The sequence below is a fragment of the Syzygium oleosum genome, unplaced genomic scaffold (genome assembly GCF_021117445.2).
Source record: "Syzygium oleosum isolate NSW1041296 unplaced genomic scaffold, Sole_v2.1 Sole_v2.13, whole genome shotgun sequence".
NCBI lineage: Eukaryota > Viridiplantae > Streptophyta > Magnoliopsida > Myrtales > Myrtaceae > Syzygium > Syzygium oleosum.
The window spans coordinates 2,292,961-2,303,808 of NW_026607497.1; the positions used below are offsets into that span (position 1 = coordinate 2,292,961).

At 41.3% G+C, this 10,848-nt stretch overlaps 2 protein-coding genes across 6 annotated transcripts; both read left to right on the plus strand.

Moving 5' to 3' along the window:
• Positions 1 to 664: 664 nt before the first annotated feature.
• On the plus strand, positions 665 to 7,150 carry LOC115681257 (probable hexosyltransferase MUCI70). Of its 2 annotated transcripts, XM_030605136.2 has the most exons (9): positions 665 to 1,162; positions 1,625 to 1,972; positions 2,154 to 2,367; positions 2,505 to 2,614; positions 2,700 to 2,899; positions 3,284 to 3,387; positions 5,578 to 5,765; positions 5,880 to 6,079; positions 6,750 to 7,150. In XM_030605136.2, the coding sequence occupies exons 1-9, from the start codon at positions 907 to 909 to the stop codon at positions 6,957 to 6,959; spliced, it is 1,830 nt and encodes a 609-aa protein (XP_030460996.1). In that variant the 5' UTR covers positions 665 to 906; the 3' UTR covers positions 6,960 to 7,150. The 2 variants fall into 2 exon arrangements, with proteins under 2 accessions (XP_030460996.1, XP_030460997.1); XM_030605137.2 differs by lacking the exon at positions 1,625 to 1,972.
• A 327-nt stretch (positions 7,151 to 7,477) lies between these two features.
• On the plus strand, positions 7,478 to 9,644 carry LOC115681235 (uncharacterized). 4 transcript variants are annotated; one of them, XM_056316873.1, is made up of 3 exons: positions 7,478 to 7,672; positions 7,847 to 8,060; positions 8,376 to 9,644. In XM_056316873.1, exon 3 carries the CDS (start codon positions 8,583 to 8,585, stop codon positions 8,991 to 8,993), a length of 411 nt encoding a protein of 136 aa, XP_056172848.1. In that variant the 5' UTR covers positions 7,478 to 7,672; positions 7,847 to 8,060; positions 8,376 to 8,582; the 3' UTR covers positions 8,994 to 9,644. The 4 variants fall into 4 exon arrangements, with proteins under 4 accessions (XP_056172848.1, XP_030460965.1, XP_030460964.1 ...); XM_030605105.2 differs by lacking the exon at positions 7,478 to 7,672 and having other exon boundaries at positions 7,697 to 8,060; XM_030605104.2 differs by lacking the exons at positions 7,478 to 7,672; positions 7,847 to 8,060 and adding an exon at positions 8,067 to 8,227.
• Positions 9,645 to 10,848: the final 1,204 nt, after the last annotated feature.

A 10,848-nucleotide genomic window follows, 5' to 3' on the forward strand; every position in this document is an offset into this window, starting at 1 on the left:
ACCGGACCGACGGTCCGGTTCTCGGGCGGGTCCATGGAACCGACCGGCGATTCTCGATTCCAATTTTTGGAACCGGTCCTGTAGCGGGCGGTCCACGATTCCGGGGTGGGAACCGCCCACCCGGACCATGCACACCCCTAGATCTGGCCATATCGATCGTGAGCTTCAAGATGAAACGGCCATGACAGCGAACTTCGACCTCAAGTTTGAGCAGCCACGGCAGCCACGAGCCTCAAAATCAGATTTGGCCATGGTGGCCATGAACTCAAAGCCATAAAATATAAATTTTATGCTTCAGTTATTTTATGCTTCTAATCTCTCCATTGACATTATGATTCTTGTTTAAAAAGTTGTTAATTTACACATTTGTCTTCAAATTAATGTACTCGAAAGTATATCGTTGACAGTACACTGAAAAGTAAAAACTAAATCTTAATAATTCCAGCTTTACATGCAATAAACATGTAAATCACAAGCCAAAAGTCATATAATAAGTTTTGGCTGCTTTGTTGATTAATACAAGGTAGTTACTGTAAAGTTAAACAAAATATTTCTGGATCTCACATTAATAAATGAAATCCGAATTAAGCAAATTTACTAATCCTCAGAAAACAAAAAAAAGAAATCAGCTTTTAAAATAAAACAAGCAATTTTGCGTCAAAAAAAGAAAAGAAAAAGAGCCCGGAAGCGCGAGCGTCTTCTTCCTTTTCTGCTTCCAGCCTAGGGTTTCGATTCGAATCTCGTTGCTCCGCCTCCGTCGGCCGAAGACCGCCGCCGCCGCCACCGCCGCCGCTTCCGGCGATCCGGAAACGCGCGTTCCGGGTAGCAGAATCGCAGGGCTAGCGAGCGATTCCGGGCATAAGCGAAGAGGGAGATGAATCGCCGATACGCGGATCCAGCGGTACAATGACTGGTGTGTCGTTCGGCCTTCGCACCGGGAGTTATGGATCGCTGCAGCAGTTGTCCAATGGCGCGCCGCAGAACCAGGCCGCGCCGGTCCTCCTGCGGAAGCCGTCGAAGCTGGGCGTGCCGGGTTACCGGGAGAAGGAGAAGTTCCTCCCTTTCGTCTGCCGGTACTTGGGCCGGAAGAGGGTCGCGATGATGCTCCTGGTCGCCCTCGCCCTCCTCGTTTTCGTCTTCGGCTCCTTTACGGTCAATAAAGGTTCGCCCCTCCGCCTCCCTTTTTCCGAAGAGATCACGGCTTGCATCTTCAATTTGAGCATGAATTTTGAATTCAATTCCGGCGTGTGGTTACTCTTGATGTTCCGTGATGAGGGTTCGGTGGGTTGGCTCTTGTTCTTACCTCTTGCTCTGGGATTGTTGTTTGAGAACGATGGTTGTCTTCCTTTTGCTACATTGCGGGGTGGCTGCTTATGGGTCTGCTTGAGACTCGACGTGCTTGATAATTTATTTGGCCAGTTCTCGTGGTGCATCCCAATTCTTCCCAACCAGGGACTTCGTTCTTTATGGCTCCTTCAACATGAGCCATGATCCTGCTTATTCTCTTGGCCTTTTGCCTTCTCTTTGCTGTTTCCATCACTCAACTCCTCTTCACTCGTGATGCGTTCACAGCTTTAACGAACATTTGTTTTACACGGTTCGCTGTTTACCTTGTGAAGCGCAGAAGGCAGCGGTCCTATAATAGTTCCATACACGGAGAGCACGGTACCTTTCGTTGAGAAGGCATCGGGCCATACTGTTGTAATGCATTTCCCTGGGTTAGTAGATAGACAAAAGGACAGAGGTTCCCTTGGACGGAAGACTGTGTCCCGAAGCGGTCGAAGTAGAGCTCAACCTCCTCCAGTACCTGCTCTTTTACATCGTCGAAGTCCTCGACCTCATCCTCTTTCTCATTCTGATTTGACTTCACCTAATTCTGGCTTCACGGGTGCTGTCCCTATGGGCCATCAGTGCAAAAACTTTGCTTTTCCTCCGCCACCTCCTGCTTATGGGAAACGGATTGGACCCCGGCGTAAGTCCTAATTCTTTTCTTGTTCCTTTTTATTGATATTCCTTTATGAATTGGAGTGGACCCTCTTAGAACATTCCCACTACTGTATCTGTATTCTGTTTCTTAATTGAAGCAATAGAGACTCACCCTTTAGTACATGTTTTGATTATACAAATTCTGTTGTCTTGCTCAATAATGTCAGCATGTCCAGTATGTTACGTCCCTGTGGAGCAGGCAATAGCTAGCATGCCGAGTTCCCCAGCAATATCTCCAGTACTTCGTAATCTCACGTACGTTCATGATGAAATTCCAGTCAAATCTGAACAGCATGGAGGTTCAGATTTTGGGGGATATCCATCTCTAACCGAAAGGGATGATTCCTTCGATATAAAGGAGTCTATGCGAGTGCATTGTGGGTAGGTTGTCCTACTGCTCCTCAGTTTTACTGCACTGAATATCTGTAAAAGTTTGATATGACTTCAACTATTACTATCCTTTAAATATCATCATCATGGTGTCATTTTGTTGCTAAAGCGACCTCACTGATGCCCAGATTTGTCAAAGGTCATAAGCCTGGTCTTCAAACCGGATTTGATATTGATGAAGCTGACTTGGAGGAGATGGAGCAATATCATGATGTCATTGTTGCATCAGCTATATTTGGTATTGTCCCACGCACTAGTCATTGAAACTTCTGTACTTTATACATCTACCATCTCATATTCTTGTCTCTTTTACCTTGTCCTAGGAAATTATGACATAATCCAACAACCTCGAAATATTAGTGAAGCTGCAAAGAAAAACATTCCTTTCTTTATGTTCATTGATGAAGAGACGGAGGCATACATGCAAAATTCTAGTGTGCTCAACAGTAGCAGGAGGGTTGGATTGTGGAAAATCATAGTGGTTCACAACATCCCTTATGCTGATGCGAGGCGTAATGGAAAGGTCAGAGTGCTATTCTATCAGCTTGACTATTTGCTTTAGTGTGTTACGAAGTCTCTCTCTTTCTAAGTTAGTCCTTTTCTCAATCTTGAAAGCATCATTGTTCATTCAAATGTCCCCACATTTACAATAAATAATATAAAGAAAAAGCTCACGTGATTGCATAAGACAGTTATCCTTTTGTTTACGTCAGTTCGAGGCAATGGTTAATATCGTGGATGAAGCTGGATTCCATTTGGTGCTTGTCATGTTATCTAGTATGAATATGGTCTTTTAATTGGAAACTAGTCATCTGCTTGAGAGAAGTAATTTTGGGATGCTCTTGCTGTTTACACTGAAAATGCTAAGATTCAGATGCTAAATTTGACCTGGCATGTAAGTTGGCAGGTCCCAAAGCTTCTTTTGCACCGGATCTTTCCTAACGTTCGGTATTCCATTTGGGTTGATGGAAAGCTCCAGCTTGTTGTGGATCCCTATCAAATCCTTGAGAGGTAATTCCAGCTTATCTTTCCATGAATTTTTTGTATGGAGGTCCTCAGGGGTATAGATGGTGCTAATTTTAATGCCCGTTATATATTTACTAATTTCCATCTGGATGGTGCGAATAGAGATCTTAGGGCAGCTCCATCTCCTAATCTATAACTTATACCGACTGAACTTCTTTGGACTCCACATGCTATGAACCTTATGTCTAGTTTAAACAAATGGAATGGGGTGAAAACAGAATGGAGGAAGAAATTACAGTGGACTGGAATGGAATTGATATACCTCTTCCTATGTTTGGCTGCGATATAGATATGACCTGGAACACGAAAGTCATTAGAGACAAATGTCAGAGGTTCAAGAGAAATATAACGCGAGAGTTTGGCTATACATTGTATGTGTGCTTTTAACTTGAGAATAGAATTGGCATTCCCATTGGACTGCCCATTTCTAGTGAAAGTTTTTGCGAACTATAGAGGGGGATGGGAGCTGGAATTCTGATTCTATTCTGCCCAGTTCCATTACCAATACAGCTTTGTTTTTACCGGCGCTATGTATATTGCTTGATGGATATTTTTGACATTTAAAGCAGTATAGAACATTTCAGGTCGATGGCATTATTTTTCAATTTTCTAGTTTAATCAGTAAATTTTTATAAACATCCTATTTTTTCGGGAAATAAGGCACTTTGTACCGGTGTGGAGTTAATGAAACTTTTTTTTGGAACAATAAATAAGATTTCATTAAGAAGGTACCAAGGGGTAACTGCCCCTATACAAAACGTTACTGAAATTTTTATAGCAAATGTAATTGCTAGTTTAAGTAAGTTAAAGCCTTAGAGGCTCATATAAGATATAACTGTAGGTTTGATGTTAGAATTTCTTAGAATGTATTAGTTTGTATCTTCCGTAGAAATATAAGCTTGGAAAGTTTTCAGCCTCAACACGTTGGAGAACTCTATTTTTCTTCTTTTCCTTCTCTACCTTTCCTCCAATTACCAACAATAGTTGCTGATTTATAGCTGAGTGTAATAGGAAGCCATTTTATTCGATTATAGTAGTTTCACGAGAAGTTTTTAGGTGATAGGAACACAGGGAATTATCTTTTCTTGCTTTCTACATCTTTTCTGCTAATAACAGTAGAATAAGGGAAGATAAAATTGTGTTGTTGCAGCTGAGAAAACACTTCGATATTTCATCTCCATTAGTTAGTCGAGCTAAAGTGCTATATATTGTTCTTACGTGTTCCTTTTAAAAAAATATCCGGAAATGGTGGTCCTGCTGGAGATTGCCTCTTCGTGCAGCTAGTAAGGCAAGAATCAATTGATGTATACCTAAGGGATGCAAGTCCAAAACCCAAAGTGATGAAGTTGTGAAATACTGGATGTCACAATGGAATCTTGAGGCTGTTTCCATATGCTTTTGGTCCCTTAATCCCTCCTTATCCTTTTAAGTACTTTCCTTGGCAAGTGACCGTAGTTATTTTACGGTTATTGAATTAGTACTGCAACATCTTGCTCTCATCGAAATTCATTACTTATCAAAAATAAAAAAGTGGATAATTGCCTATTCGGCGAGACATTTGAGTCATGGGATCTTGTAGCCTGTGCAGGTCAATTCGGTCATGAGCAGGCAATAAGTCCGTAACAAGTGCCTCTAGTTCATTTGAAGGCATTTGCAGTACTATTCCATTAGCTCATCTTGAGTCCTAGAAGAGACGATAATGCAACTATCTTTTCCTTTTTTTTACTTTGTTTTTTTTTTGGGGGGTGGGGGTGGAAGAATTTACCTTAAAAACTGCTGAATACAGTTCTGTCTGTCTTTGGCACTGCGATTCCTCAATTAAAACCTTTTCTTAAATTAAAAACTACCCTCTTTCTGTTGCGAAACAGAAGTCGACAATTGTTTTTTAAATTGCGTTGAAGTGAGAGCAAAGCTGTTTCATTCTTTCAAGATGATTGCTTCATCTTGGTTGAAATATACTTGTCATTAACCTATGAATCTTTTTGCCAAATACCATGTTCCATTTTTACTGAAAGTAATTGAGGGAATGGCGTAAACTCTCACCTAGGGTGCATGTAGGTGTGTGACATAAAGGAGTCAATTAATTTCGTGTATGACTTTGTTAGCTTTTCTGACGTCGAAGTTATTCAGGTTGCTTAATTCTTATTTTAATCTGCAGAAGTTTATCCTTTTCAGGTTCCTATGGCGTGAAAATGCTAGTTTTGCAATTTCTAGACATTATAGGCGCTTTGATGTCTTCGAAGAGGCTGAGGCTAATAAAGCTGCGGGAAAGTATGACAATGCCTCTATTGATTCTCAGATTGAATTTTATAAAAGAGAGGGCTTAACTCCATATTCTTTAGCCAAGCTCCCTATAACTAGTGGTATGTGTTGTTGCATTTTATTATTGGGATGGATGCCTAGATTTTTTTTTCCAAGGTTTTGGTAAGATTTTGTATAAGCATATTTATGAATTGATGGATGGTTGGGTGGTGCAGATGTTCCTGAGGGGTGTGTGATCATGAGGGAACATATTCCTATTACGAACCTGTTCGCCTGTCTATGGTTCAATGAAGTCGATCGATTTACTGCCAGGGATCAATTAAGTTTTTCCACAGTGAGGGACAAGATAATGGCAAAAGCTAATTGGTCCATCAATATGTTTATGGATTGTGAAAGGCGTAACTTTGTGATTCAGGTACCACCATATACGCTGTCAATGTTCATGTAGTTAGGATAAGCAAACATCATAGCTCGGTTCATCTTTGATGGTTCAGGGCTTTCTAGAGGCTAATCCAAATTATTTTGGTATGGCAGTTTTCATTGATGAGCAATGATGGGGTATATACAGTAAAATATTATTCGCACCACATTTTTTAAATGAACTCAGTAGCTTCACTGGAATAGTGTTTCTTGCCCTTCTCCCTTCTGCTCTATGTATTTTACTGGTGAGGGCTTACCTCTGTTTGGGGAATTTGCACTAATAGGAATCCAAGGGTTGGTCTAAGTCGAGAGAGCTTCCTCACAAACCATGTTTCACAGTTCTTCACTCCCACCCTATGTAACTAAAAAATATACGGAAGAGAAGAAAAAAGGGAAATGTCCTCCAATGAGCACCTTCAAACAGTGGTACTCCTATTGTCTTTGATGAGTTTTGAAGCTCTTATAACTGCGTTTATGGTTCATTGGATGTTCTAGTCAATAAGTGGGCTAACAATGACTGCTTAGATGATAAAGACAGATAGTCATGCTATTCCTGGTTGTTGGATCTGCTCATTTGGAATCTTATGTTCTTTGTAGTAACTTAAGTATGTAGGACATTACCTTCACCCGTCCCGACATCTTAACATGGTAACTTTCTTTCGCAGGCATACCACAGAGATCTGCTGGAGCACATGCCGCCTCCAGCAAGTCCCGCAATACGAGCTCGACCGGCTTCGACCACCATCAGTACACCTGGAAGAAGAGCTCCCGTGAAAAAGGCTATCAGCAGCAAGCGCTCAAGGAGCGATAGAAAGCCAGGCTCAAGGCGGCACCGGAAAGTCACTGCAGGCACTAGGGACAGAAGTTCCTCTTGAACTTCGTGTATATTCTGATTCATTCGTTCATTTATATATTCTGGGAGAGGAGGATTTGTTTGAAGAGGCATAGGCTGATTGCGGAGCTCAGGAAAAGCTCAAAATTTTTGAAAGTGTTGATATCTATTCACATTTTTTTTTGTACATACACTTGATTCCAAATAATTATACCACCTTCTGCCCGTCAGATACTGAGTGCTTTTCTCATTCTCATATCAGGATTGCCACTGTAAAGAAATGGTTCCGCTCAATTGGTATCGACACTACCAATGGTACTGACAAATTTGACTGGTAAATTCATTGTTTTGTAGGCAATTTACCAAGTTATTGCCGAAACAATCCGCGCGTGGCTCTAGACCTGCGTAATTTGTCTTTTATCAGAAAATTCAAAGTGCGTGCAACACTGGCATCCTCCAGCTGAGGGTTAAGAATCTAATAATCTAATGGCCAATGAAACGCCCTGCGCTGAGCTGTCGAAGTCACCGACGGACTTTGTATTTTGTTATCGTCGATTTAAACAAATCACCAAATTGCAGATTCATGATTGCTCTTTAGAATATTCACCTACAAAGTTGAGAAAACTGAGGATGACCGGTGGCCTGCATGATCCCGATGCTTCAATTCTCCTGTAATGAACACTGTTTTATCCTACTGAACAGATCAGAGAAATCTGAGCCCCACCCATCAACTTCATGCCTCTCGTAAATATGAAAGTTCAATTTTTTTTTTTTAGGCTTTGGTTGTTGATAATTTGTCTTCAATTGGCAAATTCTTTAAATTTCTTAGCGACTGCCCTCGTTTTATGCCATCGCAACTTTATTTATTAAGCCAAAGGTTGTCTAGTGCTTATTATATTGGTCTGAAGCAGCCCTGAACTTCCTTGGCAGGACAAGCAAGGAAATGACCGGGAAAAGAAAGGCATTTTTTTGCGTGTGGGAGGCATCAAGAAGGAAAAAAGCAATCTCCTTTTCATCGAGAGGGCATTTATATTTCTCTTAAAAATTAAATCTTAGTAGCTCATCTGCGGGAAAAGATGATTCGGGTTCCGGTTAGGAAGGCAATACGTTAGGATACAACGTTGTTGTTCGAGCAGTCACCTGGGTAATATCTCTCTCTCTCTGTAATAATCATCACGAGACTCGAACGACTTGCCAATAGGAGTCTGAATTTCGATAGAAAGTTTGATCATTTGTTGCTCTCTCTCCTTAAAGATACGATCTTGCGGGGATGATCATGGTCCGTACCTAAAGGTCGTTGTTTCAGCTCTGGTATATGGAGTCGTCCATCTGTATTTTTTTATGAAATTCATGGGATTTTTTTCGCCTGTATGTCACTGTAAGGCTCTTGAATGATGCTCGTAAGCCGGATGTTCGTATGGTGTTTGTTTGTCGTTTGAGCTTCTGATTCTTGTTACAGGAACGTTGGCCGTGTGGAGACCGAGGCGATGAACGGCTGGTGCTTAAATTCTGGGCTGAAAGTTGGGATCTTTATGGCCTTTCTTGTTTTGGATGAATAGGGTTTATGTGGTTTGTTGGTATCTCCTGCCACTTTCATCAGTTTGTGTTGGCGTCTGAGGAGATACAGAATTGTTCGTGACTCGTGACTTGTGAGTGTTTACCAGTGATGGGTTCTTCTGGGTTTTTCTTGATCTGTGCACTCCATTCTCTGGTAGCCATAGCTTGTGGAGGTCTTATGATGTTCTACTCCTCCGAGGTTTCACCAATGAAGCTTCAAGGATCTACGCCGCATGATCAACTCTTGATCAGAACCTCAGATTCCTTTTCCGGTTTGCTGCTTGTGGCTGTCGGCTTCCTGCTAATCATGGTGGGATTTGTTAAGGACAGGGAGTTCCAGAGCTTCTTTGCAAAAGGGTGTGTGCTCCTCCATGTCGTGACCGCCATTTGGAGGGTTTACTTTGAGAGGAAGGTGGATGAACTTGCCAATGAGTGGCCGAGGAAGGTTGTTGGCGATATTGCATTAGCAGTTTCCTGGATCCTCTTTTTGGTGTACTCATGGAGGGAAAAGTATGATTAGCTTGGAAAACTGGATTGTCTATGCTGTGATGATAGGGACTCCGAAAATTCCCTGGTAGGCATGGACTGCGATTGCAAAATGCTTATACAATCGCCCGGTTACGCTTCTTTTGGCATGAAACAATACATTGGAACTGGAAAAGAACGAAAAGTAGGATATTATGCGCTTTTTAATTCCTGGATAGTTTGGTCATGTGATTTTCATCAGGCAGTTGTTTCTACTAAAATTCCGCACAAACTGGAGGATGCCCGTGTTTTCATCTTGTGCGCAGGCGTTTCAAAAATCTCGGGAATCAATTAATTTTCGTTATCTTGAAGATGGGTCAGAGGTCGGAGTTTGGAGTGCTGCCATCATTTGCTTAACGTTGAGAAACTGTTTTGTAGATTTTATTTACAGATAATAGCAACGAGTGAATAGTGTCCTAACTCACCATCAGTTGGTGAATTCATGTTTTAGCGGATACTGCTTAAATCTTACAAGTAGAGATAAGGGTAATCTGTGCAGTTCTGCCCGTTTGCTTTTAAGTCATCCAAGAGGATCAAGCTTGTTTCCTCAATTGAAGTTCTTGTACATTCAGATTGACTTCTTTGTCAAAACATTCTCTGTCATGCCTTTGTCCACCTCAATACAAAATTAGCCAATTACTTGCAATGCTTGTGTTTTTAAAGTGTTTTAATGCTGTTATATGCTCGTTCTTTTACTTAACATGGTGGATGAAGGGTTTGGGAACTAGGGATTTAGCTTCTTCACTCAGCAAGGTGAAGCTCATGAATCCACTAACACAGTTCCAACATACTATTTCCAATTGCAGACAAACACTTCAAACATTGCTTTGGACATGTTGGGAACATGTTATTGTAGTTGCAATATTTGCATTAGCTTTCTGGCCTTTGTTTGCTACTTCTCAGTGTAGGGCTGTCAAAGTCGAACTAGCCCATTCTTGTCGGAGGGTAGTCTTGCAGATGTTAGGATGATTAGTTATGTTTAGACTTATTACTTGTGGAGTACAGACCAACGAACGTGTTGTCTCCATTTGAGCCCTTGATGGGGCCTCACGTTGTCTTCATCAGGTTATAAACATAACTCTCAGGTGAAGCGAGTCAGGTTCATCTTGGACGTTCTTCAGTTGATTTGATCCATAAGATCCAAAGAAGAAATAACAAGGAATTTGATAGTAGTTTAGATACCATTCACTGGGCGTCATAAGACTCTGCATCTCCCAGGCAACAATCTGAATCATCTAGCATCCTCATATTTAGTGAAGTGGGGAAGGGGGCTAAGAAGGAAAAACACTGATACATTGAATTTATCCATCCAACGAAGCAGTCATCCGCATTCTTCTTGCTATATCCAGACTAATACCAATTCAACCCAATTCTGTAATACAATTTCAGTTATTAACAAAGAAGTACTCATACAAGTGCAGGGCTCCTTTGAGAAGCAAATCACAAGAGAACTCAGTCCATCTGTGATGGCCAATGGGTCCTTGTAATTCGGTTATGTAGCCCATTCGCAGCTCAATGCAAAAGAGAGACAGAGAGAGATATTTTCCCCATAGCATGTATCAGTTCAATATCTATGGCTCAAGCCAGGAAAAGGACTAAGCCTGAATTCGTCTTGGATGATCATTAAGTTCCATTGACCTTGATTATGCAATCTTCCATCATCTGTTTTATTTGAAGTATGTTTTGAATGTTTTGAAGGTGTAGAAGAAGTTAATTCTGATGCTAATTGCTAACAGTTGCTTGGCAACAAAAGTTTTCCAAGTATCATGATCTCTTTCAAGGGGCAAATCATGTACTTCGAAAGGTTCGTTTAAATAATCCTACTCTCTTGAGGACAAGGGGACCCCTTT

Bases quoted from the DNA above. Each gene is read 5' to 3' on its own strand.
- LOC115681257 (XM_030605136.2), top strand. From the start codon at position 907: ATGACTGGTGTGTCGTTCGGCCTTCGCACCGGGAGTTATGGATCGCTG. The intron at 1,163-1,624 runs GTTCGCCCCTCC...TGTGAAGCGCAG, and splicing joins CTCCTTTACGGTCAATAAAG to AAGGCAGCGGTCCTATAATA. The intron at 6,080-6,749 runs GTACCACCATAT...TTTCTTTCGCAG, and splicing joins GGCGTAACTTTGTGATTCAG to GCATACCACAGAGATCTGCT.
- LOC115681235 (XM_056316873.1), top strand. From the start codon at position 8,583: ATGGGTTCTTCTGGGTTTTTCTTGATCTGTGCACTCCATTCTCTGGTA.